The sequence below is a fragment of the Trematomus bernacchii genome, unplaced genomic scaffold (assembly GCF_902827165.1).
Source record: "Trematomus bernacchii unplaced genomic scaffold, fTreBer1.1, whole genome shotgun sequence".
Classification (NCBI taxonomy): domain Eukaryota; kingdom Metazoa; phylum Chordata; class Actinopteri; order Perciformes; family Nototheniidae; genus Trematomus; species Trematomus bernacchii.
The window spans coordinates 15,356,623-15,376,625 of record NW_022987714.1 but is presented as its reverse complement, the minus strand read 5'-3'; the positions used below and the strand labels follow the sequence as shown (position 1 = coordinate 15,376,625).

At 40.7% G+C, this 20,003-nt stretch overlaps 1 protein-coding gene across 1 annotated transcript in view; it reads left to right on the top strand.

Annotated features, from left to right (window-relative positions):
* Positions 1-366: 366 nt before the first annotated feature.
* Positions 367-20,003, top strand: part of cpne2 (copine II) — a 62,571-nt gene continuing 42,934 nt past the window's right edge. The window contains exons 1-3 of the mRNA XM_034142128.1: positions 367-526; positions 3,135-3,335; positions 18,812-18,991. Of these exons, the coding sequence (XP_033998019.1) occupies positions 3,159-3,335; positions 18,812-18,991 (357 nt within the window). The 5' untranslated portion in view covers positions 367-526; positions 3,135-3,158. The remainder of the gene's footprint in view (positions 527-3,134; positions 3,336-18,811; positions 18,992-20,003) is intronic.

Sequence of the window (20,003 nt, the reverse complement as noted above, 5' to 3'; positions counted from 1 at the left end):
TCAAGAGGATGCCATTGTAACAATATATTTTCTATAATGAGTTTTAGTAAATTTACTGAATATAAAATTACACAAGCTACGACAAACTAATTAAGAGTAGGCTTGCAAATAGAAAACATTAAAGGGTATGCATGTTAAACTCTACAGTCAAAGACTAACGCTTATACAAAAAGTATATATAGTACTAGTAGTACCTAAAAAAACACAAACACAAACATTGGAGACGGAAGTGTTGTGCATGTGTTTTAAAGCAACCCTTTTATTTTGTAAGGGAAACTGGCAGTGCTTCCGATCGTAAACTAGTCCTGTGAGCTTGACGCAGGTCGGTCCATCAGTGGCGCTGCCGGCAGAGAGAGAGGTCCAGGTGGCTGCGAGGATTATTTACCATCACACACTGTTGGCAAACGTAACTTCCTTTTTTACTCTTTGGTAGAAAAAATTAAATAAAAATAAAATTGCTGCACACTGAAGGCAGAAATTAAAGAAATTGTAAAAGCGGCAAAGAAGTTTGACGTCATTTACTGAGGTGAGTGTGACATCAGTTTCTTCATTTTGTGCCTCATTTATATGCATTTTTAGATATGTAACAGTTAGCTGGTATGTGGTTTACTGTTAGAGGGAAACAGAGTGGCTGCTTAGTCGCCTTAGTTGTCAAAATGACTGAAACCAAAACGTTCAAAACGAAATTGTGACAAAGGCAACAAACAAAAGTGCATTTGTGTTCGAACCAGAATTGCTGCTTTTTATTTGAACCTGTTTTATGTTTAAATTCTCTAAAATTATGACTCACTCATCACTGTGCTATTAACTAGTATGGAGCAGCTTCCATGCTGCTTTAATCGTCTGCCAGCCCCACTGAGCCTGGCCCCTGTGCTCCTACAGTGTGGATGTGCACTGTGAATGGGTGTGGATGTCTTTAGCAGGGTCAGGACACCCAGAGACCCAAACTCAGTGCAGTTACTGCTGCTCCACTCTCACATAGTGCAATTGGTGTTCGTATAATAGTGTACACTAAAAGGGAGGTGATATGGTTTTAATAGCAGGTCCAGGTTAATTGCAGAGCAGTATTCCAAGCGGATCAGCAGCAGTTTTTGGATTAACATTGGAATATATTAAAATTATGTTTTTTCCCCGCTTACAGCTTTAGAAGTTAGGTAACATCCATGTTTGTGATTATACCAGATCAAAACAAAATGAGGGTTGCATGATTTAAAAAAACAACTAATTGCGATTATTTTCAACCGATATTGAGATTATGATATATAAAATATTAATAATCCCCCACCCCCCCCATCTTTTTACCATTCCTCTTTTTGAGTGCTATTTGTAAGCCTGGATATCTCTGTAGATCCACACTATATTCAAAATGGTATTTTAACACATATTAAGTGGTTAACAAATCTAATGCTTCCTGTGATTTGGATATTGCACTAGTCCATGTTGTGAAAATGTTGATTAATTGTGAAGGCCTAACTAAAACATACTAATTTGCAAGGAAATAAATAAACGTATCAGTATATCCTTCTGTAACACCTTCAATAATCTATTGTAGAATCAAGTGTTACTTTTGTAGATAGTGTCTGTTAATGGCAGTTGCTAACAGATAGTGTGTGTCTAATTGTTAAGAGGTAATCTTATGAGAGGGGCAGTACAATCTCTAATTAATTATCATCCATTATTTTTCACAAACAATGAATAAATTGGTTAATGTATTAAAGCCAGTCAAAACCAGCATTCGACCACAGATGAATGGCTGAGTGAATGAATGAAAATATTACACTGGTATTTTCAGTACATCACCACTACCAGTGTGACATCACAGGAGCAGACCGGGAGGAGCACGCTGGTTATGACACATTAGTATCTTAGCAACAGACAGCATCCTTTTAGCTTGCCGCTCTGAGAACAAAACCACCTTTATGGACACAAGGTGCTGTGCTCTTCATCTGCAGAAAAGAGCCTCAAGGAAATCATGTCAAATATGACACAAGTTATTACTGTTAACATATTCCCACACACAATTCTTCAGTACACTCAAAAGTGTTACCGTAAATGTGTGTTTTCTCATTAGGCCTTTTTTTCCTTTGCCTGAGGCTTCTCCATTTTAGAGCTTCTGCGATGGCCTTGATGTGTGTGTGTGTGTGTGTGTGTGTGTGTGTGTGTGTGTGTGTGTGTGTGTGTGTGTGTGTGTGTGTGTGTGTGTGTGTGTGGGTGTGTTCTTCATAATGTTCATTGCTGGATATCATCAGGGTTTCCATAGGGCGTTCATGACCTACACATGGTCAACCTGCACGTGTGTTTGTGTGTTTCATTCTCCCTTAGTGGGTATTTAAAGCCAACCAGCATTAATCAGACTTCAGTCTAATTAAACTGAAGTATTTAGAGCTGTAAAGCACGGGAGACATGTTGTTATTGTGATTAATGTTTTTATATTTCTCATAATATATAAAAATAAGAAATCATCTGATATATATCCAATGGAAGTAAACATTGAAATGTGTCCTAAATGTTATAATCTTTTGTAGCAGAATGATCTACCATGGTGAAACCAATCATTACTTTATGGAAATCTGCCCGGCAACAAATATTGACACCCAGTGTGTTGCTTGCATCTTATTTTCTCTTTGCAGCAGTGTTTCTAGTAATTTACGATTTTGTGGGCTGTCAGTGTAAGACATACAACACAGAAGCTCCTGTGAAGTGTTGTATATGTACTGTAAACAACATCCTACAGTTCAGTTCATTTCACAGAGATTGTGTTAGGTAAACGCTTCTTTTTTGTATTATATTATATACATGTCTTTGTTTTTTCATTGTTCATTACATCAAGGAGCGATCTCTGCCCTGACTGGTTACAGACGTTTTTAGATTTTTGTGTACAGTTTATTGTGGCATTTATTTTAATGACAGTTACAAGTATTTATGCAGAATAAGCTTACACAACTCAAATGTCTTAAGAGCACAGACAGATGGATTTAAATGGAACTTGCTACAGACATTAATGGTCCGCCCCATAGGATGAAGTCACAGTGACAGTTTTCAACATTTACCAGATGTTTGGGAACTTAACATTGCTCAGAGAATCATAGATGCCCAAATACTTTTTGTATTTCTCTGTGTTTTCTTTCCTCCAGGGTAATTCACTGTGACCTCAGACCATGGCCTACACTCTAGGTTCGACCACTGAGGAGCAGACGCGCAGTGTCGGACCCCAGCACTGCGTCACTCGGGTGGAGCTGTCCGTCACCGCAAGCAGCCTGCTGGACCGAGATGTAGCCTCCAAGTCGGACCCGTTCTGTGTTCTCTTCCATGAGGTGGATGGAAACTGGATGGAGGTAAGGATGGAGGAATGATGTGATAGGAGTGAAACTGTCAAATGGAGAGAGAAGTGGGCGAGGAAGTAAGGGATTAAGGGTCAAGAGTGAAGAAAATAAAGAATGTTTTGTCTTCTTAAAACAGGTGGGATCAGCGTGGGATGAAAATGGCAGATTGAGGATAAAAGGCTAACAAAGAGATAATATATTAATGTTCGGATCATAGGGAGTCAAACTCATATCTGGTGCTTCTCCATGCTGTGCGTTTCCACTACAGCGAGGTGGATATAAACAGAGGGTAAAAGGGAACCAGAAATAAAAAGAGGACTGAAGGGAGGATGGAACATTTTAAGTGTTTGTAGTGCTTTCAAGGTCACATCCGCCGTTGCTGGCTCTTCTAGCAGAGAAGTAGAGGATTTTGTTTGTTGTCTATGTTGCTCCACAGACGGTATATGTTGTGAGCCAGAACCAAACTCTGATGTCTTGACCATCTGGCATGAGCCTCGGCCTGCTGAGCCCAGTAGGATGGTGTAACATTTCTTCCAACGTGGGTCTGGTACTGTAGTGTGTTTAAAAGGCGCTATTGGGGCTGCCAATTTAATGAGATTCCACAAGTAGGTTCCATGCAATCATTACACTTGTTTTGATCAAGCTACAGATTAGATGCATTGCTTTGACGGTTGCCAACATGTTTTAAATAAGAAAAGGTTTCAGGCTTTCAATATAATGTCAACCTTGTTCGTAAATGTATGGGAGGAATTATTCATATTTCTGACTGACTGAAAAAGGTTAAATGGTTATTGGTTTTTCAGCTTTTACGGTGTTTTATAGTTTGCCTGTTCCAATCACAACTGGGTTGTATAGATTATTGAATTCCTATCAAAATGCAACGCTTTGTTAATGATCAAAAGTCAAACATTGTGTGGATAACTAAATCTTTTCTCTCAATATAGGCCTGAATATTCCGTTAGGACAGTGTTTTATTGGTTAACTGTTTGCCAACTGGCTAGGACCACTTCGTGTGGAGATGCGAGTCCTCTCCTTTTCTGCTTAGGCTTCTACTGTTGCTGCCTTAGTCCAAAGACATGCAGGTTAAAGGCTCAGTCACGCCAGGATTGGAAGCATTGACATTTCACGCCAAAATCAATTCATTCCAATAAATTAGTGGATCCCCTTGAGGAGGTGAAATCGACTGAGACAATGTTCCACATAGAGAGTTCAACTTTCAACATTCACGCTGAGCGAGCTGGAATGTTTGAAATGGAGGAAGCTATCATAGCTTATAAGCTGTGTAGCACCATTAGCTTTTATTCAAGCTTCTCTATCTCCTCTCCTAGAGCTGTTGTGTCTGACTAGCCCTTGCCTGGTTGCACTGGCTTTTAATAGTTAGCCCACCAGCTACAGCTGTTCACCAGCAAACTTGGTTGCTTACAACCAAATTAGAAACCGGCTTTGTGACTGTGGTGTAATCTGTGTTATATCCAGACCTGATTCTCAGGGTATTGTGCAGAGATATGGGACGGCTTATGTCACCATTTTCCAGGCCCACTTGTTCTGCTCGGACGAGCAAATGTGTCTTGGTGCTGCATCAATCAGCGGTTCAGTTGAGTCCAGGCACTTTGTGTTATTTTTCTTGTGTGGGTACATTCTCCTCAGCTTTAATTCTGTAGACAACATGTGATATGAATGTATCTTGTCATGATGTATACAAAAATAAGCACTGAGTTGAAGCAAGACATGAAGAAGTTTCGGTGTGTGTAGGCTGCTGCCTCAATGTTATTTTGTAGCAGCTGGTCAACAGGGCGAACTGGCTTTCTTTGTATGTGTTTGCCTGTGTATGCCTGTGTGTGTCTGTTTGTATGTTTGTGTGTGTGTGTGTGTGTGTGTGTGTGTGTGTGTGTGTGTGTGTGTGTGTGTGTGTGTGTGTGTGTGTGTGTGTGTGTGTGTGTGTGTGTGTGTGTGTGTGTGTGTGTGCGCACGCGTGTGTGTGCGTGTGTGTGTGTGTAGGCGAGTGCCGCGGGTTGTAGATCGCTGTCGGTCAGCGGGGCATGTGGCTCCGATGTGAAATTGCCAACGGTTACTATGGCAACGGAAAGGGAAACAAAGGCTTTGTGATCCTGGAGTGAGCGAACGATGGATGAAGTGAAATCAGACCCAATCCTTTTCTGTCACACTTTCTCACTTTCTATGATCACCCTCCTGTTAGCTTTGTTTTCTATCTGCGATTGTCTTTCTCATATATTGTCACCAGTCCTCCCCTGTCTGTCTCTCTCTGTGTCACTTTCTGTCTATCTTCGTCTGCCTTGTAAGAAAGAGGTGTGAGAAGCAGCTGGGTCGTTCAGGGGAAGAAGAAAAAAAGAGAGGGTACGACGGCGTAAGAGTGTGAGAGCAAGGAGGTGTGAGAGAGGGAGATGAGAAAACGGTGGAGGGAAAGAGAGGGTGAGTGGAAAATTAGCGAGAGAAAGAGAAGATTGCGGTGGAGAAGACGAGACGAGAACGTAAATGAGCGTCATATAGAAAAATAAGTCTGAGCAGGAGAACGATGGAAACCATGATTTAACATTATGATAACTGCAAAAACTGCTGTTAAAGGGGCTACACATGATTAGCCTACAGAAATATGGATCTAAGCTATGTACATATGTGGCACCAGACTTGAAGGCAGCTTTGGCTATTTTCTAAATTCCTTTTGACACTTTTTACTCTCAGAACTGTAAATCCTCACACTGATCGTAAAATGTGTTATGGACACATATATAAGCCTGTAACACTACAAGTGAGAACCCACGTTCAATGTGATGCTTATCCAAGTTGAGTAGGCATGCTAAAATAATTTGGGTTCAAATTAAATCTTTAATGCAGTCTTGTATTTTCATGTGCTGGATCAATCTTTGAACTAAACCGTGTTTTAATTTGAATTATATTTGCGCTTTTTTATACACTGTAAACATAATATTCAAACAAAGTTAGCTAAACGTCAAGTTCATTTAACCTGGCATCAGGGTGTTTGTGTCCTTTGTTAGGTTACTGGTTAAATAAAACCTAGAAACAGTCAATCTTTTTTTTTGTTATGCTGCTGTTGAAACAGGTGAGTTTTCAGACTTCTAGTCAACTCTAATAGTTGATTTACTATCTGATATTATAAACTGACCAGCTGATTTTGCAACTATGATGTTGTTTTTGTGCTGCACCTTCGTCCAAATGATTCCTTTTTACCAGCAACGTCTCTGATGTTCGAGTTTTTGAAACCATTTTGGCTCCTAGCTGCTGCCTGGTCAATAACACGTTCATATTGTATGTATTATTTGTATATAAGCAGAAAATGCCTATTCAAGTTGGCTTCTTTTTTTTACATGTACGGATAAAAAAGGGTAGGAAATAGATGAAGTGCCACAAGGGTCTGAATCATTTTCGTAGTCCAGTGAGCCAGGTTTAAGTCCACAGTGGCACAAATATGAGACACACACTTGAGCCTCCCGGGCTGCCATGATTCCCCACCAATATCAGGTTTTAAGCCACAAAGTGCACCGATACTCCTCTCTGCTCTCTTTCCCTGCGTCATCCAGAGAGATAAGTGCTATAAGCACTCTTAGCAGGCTGAAGTTAAAAACCTTTTCCCCACGAAGTAGGTCTGCAGCATTTCAGCATGTCTTTTCAGCGGGTCTTTAGTAATAACAGTTTTTACAGTCAGAGAAACACAAGATAGTTTAGATAAAAGCATTCATATAATGATATGTAAAAGGTATTTTTATGCAGGTACCCTTTGCCCTATGAAGCTGCTCATGTCAGCATGCACTAACATGCATGTAATATTCTGCATTTTCACCTTAAGCATCTTAGCACGTTATTATCCAAATTACTGAACATGTTATAATGAAAATACATTCCTCATTTTCCTTAAATAAATAATATAAAACAAAAATAATACATATATTTCTGTTAGGCTGAGCAACAGGACTGAAACTGTATGCAAACACTGACAGGAAACAGGAGCTGAGTAGTAGTGAGCTTTATTAAGCAAATGTGGGCAAGGAAGAGGTTTCAGGGACAGGACTAGGCAACCTGGGGAATCCAGGAAGTGAGGGCCAAGGAAAAAAACAGGCACCGAGGACCAGGAAGAGGACCAGGTTCTGGTGATGATTCGGGTGGCAGAGTTGAAGTTTGTCTATGTACTTGAGAGGGAGACCAAAGAGAAGAGAGTTGCAGTAGTCCATGTGTAAAGTGACCAAGGTGTGAACAAGAATGGCGGAGATGAGGAAAAGTTTTAGTCGAGACCAAAGTAATTCCCGACCAATCGACTGATTAACCAACATTGGCATCATTAGGGCTTCTGAAAAGGACCAATAGGTGCAGTGTTCATCACTAATCTCAGTGAGGGCAATTTTTTTCTTTGTTAACTAATCCAAATCAGATCACTTAAATGTATCAACACTAATCTCTAAACACCGAAAACCACACCACACACTAGTATAAAACCACAACAAACAAAGCAATGAGCTTTGTTTAGTGCTGGTTAATCAGCAGAAGGACAAATGTGATTCAGTCCCAGAGTGTTGACATTTTATGGCTGGCGTCTCTGTTTTATCAGTCCAATGGCTTTTATATTTACCTCAATTACAGGCTAGAACAGGAGTGGGCAAACTTTTTGGCTCGGGGGCCACTATGAGTTTTAAATTTGACAGGCGGGCCGGGCCAGTAGCAGATCGGTAAAAAAATATTTAGCTGTCCACTCCTCATTATACACTCGGCACTCAATGTTGACTTTTCTTTTCTTTGGTCCACTCATTGTTACAGATGCAGGTTCAAAGGTGAATTAGGTTCAAAGGTGAATTATTGCGTCATTGCGTCATCGTTTGCGTCATGACGTAACCGTTTACGTGCCTTCTTATGACCCACACAGCGTTTTACATCGCTGATTTTCTCCGCAACACCGCTCACAACAACATCAATAGGGGCCTGCGTCGGGTAGTTTTTAATTATACGAAGCCAGATTAAATTAAAGAACTACTTCTCCAACCTTGTACCTTTCTCCAGAGTGCCGTGGTGCATTGTTTATTAATGTGGTTTGCTGTATTACTGCCTGCTGCAGTGCTGCTCGTCTACCGGAGTTTATTCTCCCGTTAACTCGCGGCAGTGGCCGCTGTAAGGCAAGGCAAGGCAAGGCAAGTTTATTTATATAGCACATTTCAACACAAGGCAATTCAAAGTGCTTTACAAAAATGGAAGACATTAAGAAAATGGCATTTAAAATCAGTCATTAAAAAGAAAAGATAATAAAATAAACATTAAAAGAAAAAAATACATGGATAAAAGTTACAGTGCAGTTTAAGATGTAAATAGTTCAATTAAAAGCAGCGGCAAAAAGAAAAGTCTTCAGCCTGGATTTAAAAGTAGTAAGAGTTGCAGCGGACCTGCAGGTTTCTGGGAGTTTGTTCCAGATATTTGGAGCATAATAACTGAACGCTGCTTTACCATGTTTAGTTCTGACTCTGGGGACAGAAAGCTGACCAGTCCCTGAAGACCTGAGAGTTCTGGATGGTTCATAATTTAGCAGTAGGTCAGACATGTATTTTGGGCCTAAACCATTCAGTGCTTTATAAACCAGCAGCAGTATTTTGAAATCTATTCTTTGACACACAGGAAGCCAGTGTAAGGACTTCAGAACAGGAGTGATGTGATCCACTTTCTTAGTGTTAGTGAGGACTCGAGCAGCGGCGTTCTGAATCAGCTGCAGCTTTCTAATAGATTTTTTAGTGAGACCTGTAAAGACACCATTACAGTAGTCGAGTCTACTGAAGATAAAAGCATGGACAAGTTTTTCCAAATCCTGCTGTGACATTAGTCTTTTAATCCTAGATATGTTCTTTAGGTGATAGTAGGCTGATTTAGTAACTGTTTTAATGTGACTGTTGAAACTCAGGTCAGAGTCCATGACTACACCTAGATTTCTGGCTTTATCTGTTGTTTTGAACATTGCAGACTGAAGCTCAGCGCTAACTTTTATACGTTCTGCCTTGGCTCCAAAAACCATTACCTCAGTTTTATCTTTGTTTAATTGGAGAAAGTTCTGACACATCCAGTCATTGATTTGTTCAATGCACTTACTCAGTGTTTGAATTGGAGCATAGTCTCCTGGTGAAATTGTTACGTACATTTGTGTGTCATCCGCATAGCTATGGTAACTTATTTTGTTGTTTTTCATTATCTGAGCCAGTGGTAGCATGTAGATGTTAAAGAGAAGAGGCCCCAAGATGGAGCCTTGAGGTACCCCACATGTCATATTTGTCAACTCAGATGTGTATTTACATATAGAAACAAAGTTTTTTCTGTCCTTTAAGTAGGACTCAAACCAATTTAGAACTGTTGCCGAAAGTCCCACCCAGTTTTCTAGTCGGTCTAGTAATATGTTGTGGTCAACAGTGTCAAACGCAGCACTGAGATCTAATAATACTAACACTGAAGTTCTGCCACTGTCTGTGTTTAAGTGGATGTCATTGAAGACCTTTACAAGAGCAGTCTCAGTGCTGTGGTTTGGACGAAATCCTGACTGGAACACATCCAAAGAGTTATTTAAATGCAAGAAGTTACTCAACTGTTGAAATACAACTTTTTCAATGATTTTACCTAGAAATGGCAGGTTTGATATTGGCCTGTAATTGTTCATTACTGAAGCTGTAAGGTTTTCACTGTCTGACTGTCACACAAGCAGCTGATAAATATCCCCCATCCCCATAAGTGAATGTGTTTTAGTCTGAAAGCTGTTTGGCATCACAACGCTGTTATGAAAGTTTCTCTGGCATTCTACAGGTGATGTTAGCTAGTCAGACTATCTTGACTACTTGTTGCTATCATATTGTGGCATAAGCCGTTTTCTACACGTATATTTTACCGGCGTAGTTTTCGTTATGATTTTACTTGTGATGGCCACATGTAGCCCATGTATTGATTCCATCCGATAGCTGCAATAATACAAAACAAAAGGAAAATGTCTGCCTCTTCACAATGGTCAATATCAGTGAACGGATGGTTATTAAAGTAAGGTAAAATAAACAGAATCACACTAAGCCTGGTTAGTGTTGCCTGACTTTATATAAGTGTTTTTTATAAGTGTGTGGTCGCGTTCTAGTCACTTTGCTCAGCGCTACTGCTTGTTACAACTTGTATTCGCCGTACTCGCCATGAACTGTTATTGCTCAGGTTAATCTCGACCCCCTCCAATGTAAGCGTGACGTATTTGGTTCTTCGATCTTGCCGGGTTGCCGAGAGGGGCCAGCTGAGAGAATAGACCAGACTCCAGCAAAGGTAAATTGTGTCTAGAGTGCGCCATCTAGTGGGATCAACTGAAATGCCGGGTATTGCAGGAAAAAGGCAAAATGAATGCGGTCTTTACTATAATTTGGACAATTTTGTACCAATATTCGGCGGGCCGGATTCAAAAGCCCAACGGGCCGTATATGGCCCGCGGGCCTTAGTTTGCCCATGCCTGGGCTAGAAGTATACTGACCTTGTTTAATGGTGGATAAACACACCATGCAGCTGTTCCTCGTGAGTCAGAATGGAGAGTAGCACAGCCAGTGAGTATTATGGCACTTTTCCACTGCAACACGTAGCACGGTTTAAGCTTTTTTTTGCTTTTCCACTAGGGGTAGTTCTGGCTCAGGGCCACTTTTTCACCTTTTTTCTGGCCCTCCAAAATCGAGGTTCTTACCGGGCCAACAACCGGGCTGAATGTGCTAAACTAGTGACGTAAACACTCTCGACTGCTGATTGGTCAGAGAAAATCACAATTCTTCGACGAGACAGTCTCCAAGATTTGCATAAGCACCATTTTTAAAACAGACAAGCTACCGTCAACAAATCCATAAAGAAATGGCAGCAACAACAAAAACACGCCGTGGTCGTTTGACGAGGTACAGACGTTACTCCATCTCATTGCGGATGAAAAAATACAGCGGGGAGCTCGACGGCGCAACACGAAACAACGCCTGGACTCGGCAACGTCCATGCAGCAAGGTAAGTGTTTGCTAACGCTCTGTTCTTTGCTTGAAAGCGTTGTGTTGCTATCTATTGTAAAGCTAATTTCTAACAATCAAACCTATTTTATCCTTACATTTATGTTCGACAACCCATGCTTTTATGGAGCCCCGAAGAGCTACGGTTAGCACAGATAGCATTAGCTAGAGCTATTGTTTGCTAACACCATATGTACCATTGTTTACTTCCAGTTTTCTAGAGTTGTTGTTGCTATTTAGTATTGTGCTGCAGTTGTTTGTGGAATTAACAAGTCATGTATGCTGTTCTAGATGCCGTTGTGACTAGCGAGGAGGAGTCCCGAACAACGAGTGATGGCAGTGCTCCAGAGCACCAGCAACGAAGAAAGCCAGCGTGTGGTTCTAGGTAAGAAATAGGCATGGCAAAACGACTGGAATTGTGACTTTTTTTAAACTTAACCCTCCTGTTGTCTTCGGGTCAAATCTGACTGATTTACTACTTTCATCAATCATAACTTTTTTGTATTACATTCGATTGCATTAAGGCTTTATGATATCCTTCACAGTATACATTTGAACATATACAATTGCTGACCACCACTTTCGTTGAATTTTGGATGATTTAGTCAACTTTGTAACACCCATGGTGTTCCCGGTCAAAAATGACTGCCATAAAAAAAAGGAATTAGTAACCATCCGGATCAGATAAAACACACACACAAACACACACACATACTCTAGATGTCCCCCCCCCCCCCTTATGTGCCCAATCCCCCCATGTGAATCACACCTGGCAGACACAAACACACACACACAGAACAATTTGACACATTTCCCGCTCTTATGTGCCCATCCCCCCACATGGATCACACCTGGCACACGCAATACATGTTCAGTGTCTATTCTTTGTATATTTACTGCAGTTTTTCATGTATACCAGTAGTCTGATACAATATTTACAGTTTGAAAGGGTGTTAAATGAAATTTGGTGATGATTAATGTTTTTTGTGTTAATGTAATAGCAGTTAAAACAGGACCGGTCAAATTTGACCACGAACACCAAAGTAAGGGGGGGAAAACAAAGGCAATAGGAGGGTTAAGATCATCGTCAGTGAGTAAAATAAGTAATACCACTGTATGGAAATGCTCTGTTACAAGTAAAGTAACGTACAAAAGTAAAAGTAGTAAGAATCACTATTAATGTTGCAGCTAGTAAAATTGTGTGTGACATCCTAATATATTCTTGTATATTGTTCATTGTTAAGTATTGTCCAGCAGACACATGGACCTGCACTGCTTTCCACTTATTTTGGACTGTGCTTTGTTTTTTAACTTTAAACTGGTCTCATATTTATTCATACTTATATTCATTTGTAGTTATCCATTTACTTCATGACTGTATATTTGTACATACTCATATATATCTATACATGTATTTATATTCATTACCAACGGTCGGGCAGTGGCTCAGTCAGTAGGGGCTTGGACTGGGAGCCGTAGGGTCGCCGGTTCAAGTCCCCGACCAGACCTAAAATGTGGAGTGTGGACTGCTACTTGGAGAGGTCCCAGTTCACCTCCCGCCCTCCCGTGGTGCCCTTGAGCAAGGCACCGGACACCCCACTTCCACCCTCACTCCCATTGCTCCCTGGGCACTGTACACTAGCTGCCCACTGCTCCTAGTACTAGACTCCTGGTACTAGGATGGGTTAAATGCAGAGGCCAAATGTCACTGTGTGTGCTGTGTGCTCTGCATGTGTGACCATTAAAAGAGGGTTTCATCCCTCCCGATTCTATTCTATCTAACAGGCTGGACATAATGTAATTCACTTTCCAATCATTGTAAACATCTAGGTCCAGAACTGTCTTTAGTTCATCCTTACTGTTGTTCTGTTTATACTTATATATTTTATTCTTATATCCTTATGTGACCTGTACCTGTCCTGCGTTTTTCATTCTTATTGCTGTTGCTGCTATAACACCTGAATTTCCCTACGGTGATTAAAAAAGGTTTATCTTATTGTCTTCCAGGCAAGAGGAAACAAGGAGAGGAGCATCTCACAGTCCTGAGGGAGATGCACAGTGCAGATCTGGCCCAGCAGGAACGGCACCTGCAGCTGGCCGTAGTGGCCTTTTACACTTGCATTTATGTATATAGTTTTGCTGTGTTTTACACTTTTGTATTTATGTTTATAGTTTGCTTTGATATTTGCACTTGTTTGATGATTAAACTGTTTGTTTGTAACAAGTATTTTTATCGGGATTTCCTCTGTGTTAATAGTAGATCTTAACAAACAAAACAGACCACAGAACAACTTTCTTAAATTATTAGAAAGATTTTCTTTTCATGATCTGTTATTTTCTCAAATGTTCTTATATGGGGCAGTACTTACAGGTGCTTGAAATTCAAATATTTACTAAATAGTCAATTCTGATTTTTAAATCATTTGACAAACATGTATATGTGAAAGAGTAAAAAATATGTATCTATGTTCAATACAATTTACAATCAGTACAATGAATGTGTTGCTATTAAATTAGTGCATCAGACCCTCTCGTATGTCACTGCCCTCCACCTCTGCACCTTGTGCCACTGCTACCACAGGCTCTGCTGCTGCTGCTACTGCTGCTGCTGCTGCATCATCCATTCATCATCATAGGCCTCTCCATGACATTTGTTGCACAGATAGGTGTAGGTTTCCTCAGACGTCCTGAAGTTCTGCACCCACTGAGTGTGTGTGAAAGATGGAATAATCACACCCCACCACTCGGTAGCTCGGTTGAACGTCCAAACACAAGGTCTGCGGCGGCGACTTTGCAAATGGTATAACTTCTGAAATACACATAAAAAAGCATACATATTTTAATACGTAAAAGTGGTAGCTAAAATTAATTAAATACTTGAAACACTGGTCGTATAGTGAGCGTGACCCTTAACACATTGCTAGTTAGCGAACGTTAGCTTACCAAGTAGCGTTGTCGTTTTGTAGTGATCGTTTTGTCGTCCCTGCTGCGTTGTATGATTGCCCAAACTCTCCTGTTAGCTTCTTCTGTATTTCGTAGGGATGTAACGATACCAAAAACTCAGGGTACGATAATATCGCGATTAAAAAGTCCACGGTACGATATTTATCGCGATATTGAAAAATAAAGAAGAAAATAAATTGTGTCGCCAGAACGCCGACACCTCCTCATCTCCACCGCTCCCATGTTTTGTTTTGTGTTGCCATAAATTAGTCTCTCTGCGTTGGTGCGCTGGGCGAATGCTAATGCTAATAATGCTAATGCGAGGATAATACAATGGCGGCTCTACAAAACATTTCAGAGTTGTACGAGGCGTGGTTTGCAATTCGCCCAGCCAACCAGAACTGGGGCACTTTTTTCCCCCAGGAAAGTACGATCTCTCAGCAGGCACTAAAAATGGGGGTAAAAGTTCCCGAGATTAAGTGCTCTTTTTGGTGTGAACGCGACATAAGAGCCGCGTTCACACCAAGTACTTTCCTGTACTTAGTTCCGGCACTAAGAGCCCCGGCGCTTTTAACCCCAGGGCACTTAGTACAGATCGCGTTCACACCGGAGTACTTTTCCCTGAGGGAAGATTACGCAAATGAGCCGCTGACGTCACTTCTTCTTCTTCTGCTTTGGCTTTACTGGCAGGCCACAAACCACTTCACGGCGAGTACAGTAGGTGGCGGTAAGCACCTTAAATTTGTTTGCAATCCGCTAGAAAACAAGAGAAGGAGAAGAAGAAAAACTTCCCGCGTATACTGTCTGTTGTTTACCTTCCGACCTCAGACATGATGGAGATGGAGTCGACTGAAGTTGTGCTGTTTGTGCTCATGTTATACAGCTTTGTAACTTCGTTAATGCGGCCTGAGCCTATTAGGCGTCCGACACAAATCCGGAGCCGCCACACGTCGAATGCTATAATCGCAAAGTTTCTTCAGCATCAAAGGCAGTTCAAAAGCCTTAGGAAAAGGATTGGCCGACGGAAAGCACACATGATTGCCATGTTTCACCGTAGGATGGCTGATGACGATAAGCAAGATACAGGATCTATTTAATCGCCATGTCAGTTTTCTTTATTGCACTCTCAAGACATAACATTTAGTTTAGTTTAGTTTATTTTATTTTTTTCGAGCGTGTAAAACCAAAGAAAATACAAATGAAACAAAAGGTGATACAGACATGATACAGTACTATACAAATGAATGCAATAACAAAACGAAACATTTAATTAATAATTGAATAATCTGTAGTATCATTGTCTGATATCAATAAACAATAAACAACAAAGCTTTAGCTAATTACACGTCCGAAAAGGGGTCGGAAGAAGTTTACACTTATTTAATCCGACCCCTTCTCCCTTATTTATTTTTTATTATTTTTTATTTTTTTTACATCTTAATATATGTTAACATACAATATAAACTTATACTTATAATCATGAATAATTTATATAATCATTCATATAATATATACAGGCAAGTTAGGACAATGGTCTCTATATATTTATATATATACATATATTATATACATTATATACAAATTCATAAATAAAATACAAAACAAGAATATAAACAGTTATGGTTTAGCAGTTTCATCTATCATGTACCTTGTGAGAATTGAGTCTTTATACCTCTTTTTGAATAGTTTTATGTTTGGACATCCCTTTAAATAGAAATATTTTAAATGTAACTAAAGTGTCAGTTGTACATGTCAGTAAACATTGTCAATATAAAATAAAGTGTCAGTTGTACTATATAATAACAGTAATAACAATATAAAATAAACTGTCCACAGGGATAGGGAGTCTCAGCAGCAAACCCACCTTAATGATATATATATAGATATATCTTCCTGAGACCCACTGCATCCGTCTGCCATAAACACTATGGAAACATACATGTTAGTTTTGGCCCATAGTGGACTCCATGTTGTGTTGTGTGAAATGGGGGGGAATTAAAAGTTTAGGTCAAATAATATTTAAAATTATATAAATTGTCATATTTGTGTATGTGCCGCTGCCATTCCCCCACAAGGTTGCAACATTGATGATAAATAAATGACAAATACAGCTTTGCCAGTTTATAACCGATGAAACATGATGGTATCAGAATAATCACTTACATGTGATGTATAGGATGCTACACAGGTCACAAAAGATAAAGTGTCAGGAGAAATAAGCAATATACAGGATCTGTTTAATCGCCATGTCGGTTTTCTTTATTGCACTCTCAAGACATAACATTAAATAGAACAATTTTAAATGTAAATAAAGTGTCAGTTGTACATGTCAGTAAACATTATATATAAAATAAAGTGATAACAGTAATAACAATATAAAATAAACTGTCCCAGGTGTAGGGATAGTCTCAGCAGCATAATTACCTGATTGCAGCCACCTGGGTTACTTGGCTCAACCCAATAACTTTATATAAGTTTACTTTAAACCACACTTAAAATAATAATATAATTATACATATGTACATGTCTACAGTATAGCAACTAATACATGTTTTAAATAAATAAACATTCAAATGTGAAAGACACCTTCAATGAATATTTAAAACTTACACAAAATCAGATTCTTGTAAAAATTAGAGTACATGCATTGTTCTAGCTAAGATATATATACATATATCGTAGCTCTTAGCTTGCTTAACATGCTTGCTTAACATGCTCGTTCAGTTAGCATGTATGCTAACTGGACATGCTCGCTCAGTTAGCATACACATATATATATATATTATTTATGTATTCCATTCCTTTAAATTGAATATTTAAAATACACATTAGCTAAATAAACACAATTACACTGCGCTAAACAGCCAAATCGACAAACAACCGAGAACCTAAATAGTATGTCATTATATCTAAAACCACAAGACGTTAATTACCTGTACTCGGTGCGCCATATTGTCTGTTGTCTGTTCTCTGTAAACCTCCATGTCTCATTAAATATCCTTGCGTCAGCTTCTCACGTGTTGGGCGCGCACTCTTCTGACCATATTTGGAAGTACAACTTCCTACAACTTCCTACAGGTTCAACCTCCACCGTCTGGCTGTGGCTGCAGCTGGACCCTTCTCTCAGAGTCCGGCGCACTTCCTGGGGGCTTGCCAAGTACACGATCGCTTCCGTGGTACACTTGCTTGGTAGCACATGTCTTCCGAGCGTCTTGCTTCAGAAGCGAGGCAAGAATACTTCCTAGCCTCGGTAAACGAAGAATGGAACAGGCGAGCAAGTGTTCCATTGTGTCACACAAACGTGTGACGCACACACGTTGGTGTGCGTCATATGAGAGGCCCCACCTTACATTTTCCGCCACAGATTTGGGGAAATTGGTCCGTGCGCAAAGCATTGTGGGGATTTTAAGACCGCGGAGTCTACACATGTGCAGCCTCGACATTTCTCCAAACGAAGTACGCCAGGCTCGGTAGAATGCTGGACATTGGAAAAGTACTTTGGCGGCACTCGATGACGTAGTATGCTTGAAATAGTGGCTCTGGAGCAGCTTTACTCGAGATTGAGAAACACCCCGTTATGGTGTTTGAGTTGTGTCGCATTGAAGATGACGTCACAGCAGTTTTACGCAGCGTCGCTCCGCCCGTCGAACAGCCGAACTACCCCAGTTACTAAACTGTAATGGAAACGCAGCTTAAAGTGAGCCTGGCCTAACAAGGCCAAACTAAACTGTGCTAAGCCGTGTTAGGTCCTGCAGTGGAAAAGCGCCATTAGTCATCCAAAACCCTGCTTTACAGGACCCTGAGCAAATAACATGAATCTCACAGTGCACTTACAGGCACTCACACACTCTCTAATCTGTCAGTGTGCTGGCCGGGCTATTTTTTAGGGAACCATAATTCATTATTTGTTATACCACAAAGCTGGATGCACCTGGGAAAAAGTAGGACAATAAATGGTACAGGGTTGAAGCCAACCCAATCTCTAATATTTGATTATATTATTATTATTTTAACAATCACATGACTCTATTGTAAAGGGGTTACCCACAGTGCTGAAATTATATTCAGTCAACTGCAACTTGACGGAGTCTTTTGGCACTGTTTTTTTTACCTTTCAACATTTGGGTCAGTGTGTGCTTTCACTAAGTCCTGTTTTCATCAACCTACCAGCATACAGACAAAGTTATCAATTACCTCAGGAAGGCAGCAGCCAAAGAGCCACATATAAAGCGCTGTTCTCAACAATTGTTGGATTGTCCTCGGGATGCATTGTAATAACTTTGGTCATACTCTGTACAACATCAGGTCAATATTTCAATTTTTTAAAATACTTTTGGGTTATATTCCCATCAGCTTCAGTCGGTACATTGAATGTAGTTTTTTTAATTGCTGCTCTTTGAGAATCTAAATCAAGCAAAACTTTAAACGCAATACAGTCCAAAGCAGTTGGCATAGAAATATAATATATAAGTCCAATTGAATTTCTTGTGTGGAAATGATTTGTTGTTTTTAAGTCCTTTTCTCTTGTTTCTTGTCTTTAAGCTCGGCCGCACTGAGACAGCTGTGAACAACCTGAACCCAGTGTTCGGGGTGAAGTTTCAAGTGGACTACCACTTTGAGGAGATCCAGAAGCTTCGCTTTGCCTTGTTCGATGAGGACAAGTGTGCCACACAGCTCTATGAACATGACTTCCTGGGAGAATTCATTTGTACACTGGGAGTGGTATGAAACAATTTCTCTTTTTCCGTTCAAATTTGGTCCAGTAATAAAAAAGATGACAGAGTATATGTTGCATCAATTAACATTTTGTGACATAAACATTTTTTGTTCCATTTCCAGTTTTGTCTTTAAGCTTTTGGGCGCTATTGCCTGCTTTATCAAGGATACAGTGATGACGAACTATTGTCGGGTGAAGTTGGCATTGCAAGGGCTCCCTTGACCAAAATAAATGGGATTTTTCCATTGGATTTTTGAATGCTGGAGAAAACGAGGGGTTATGTATGGTAACCCTTGTTATATAAACACAGGCGGAGCCCTCTACTGGACTCTATGGGTACTTCCCCTCGATCCTATCATGCAAGCATTCATCCACTGAGACTTTCTAGACATAGCCGGCCCGGGGCGGGCCTACCTGAATGCGCGCGCATCTCACCGCATAAAAGGAGACCTCGCCTCCTTACTGTCATCCTTTACTTCTCTTCAGCAAGCAGCATAGGACAGACAGTGCCCCTGAGTAGAGGGCTCCGCCTGTGTTTATATAACAAGGGTTACCATACGTAACCCCTCATTATATCTCTCACAGGCTCCCGATGTATACACGCGCTGTCGTCCCACAACAACACTGTTCCATCTCACTGTTTCTGACCGGCTTTCTGGTTAGCAGCCGCTGCGCCTCACTCAGCTCTCCCTCGGCCGTAACCGTGGAGAGAAAAGAGGCTGCGGCTGACAGAGCACACCCTGACGCGCTTACCCCGCGGAGGTGTGCTATGACGTGGAAGACTCCCCCCTGCCCTAAAACAGGGGAAAAGAGTCCTCCAGCCCCTATGGGCCCATGTGCGCGTCACGTAAGCGCATTATGCCCGGGGAGGGGGTCAGATGCCCACTGACCCACAGCCCCCCTCCCTCCTCACCAGTCCTGCGTTGCCCCAGCAAGCCCAGACAATGAAAAGGAGCCAGACATGTCCAAGAGATGAAACTTTATGAAGGGGCCTGGCGTTGACCAAGACGCCGCCGT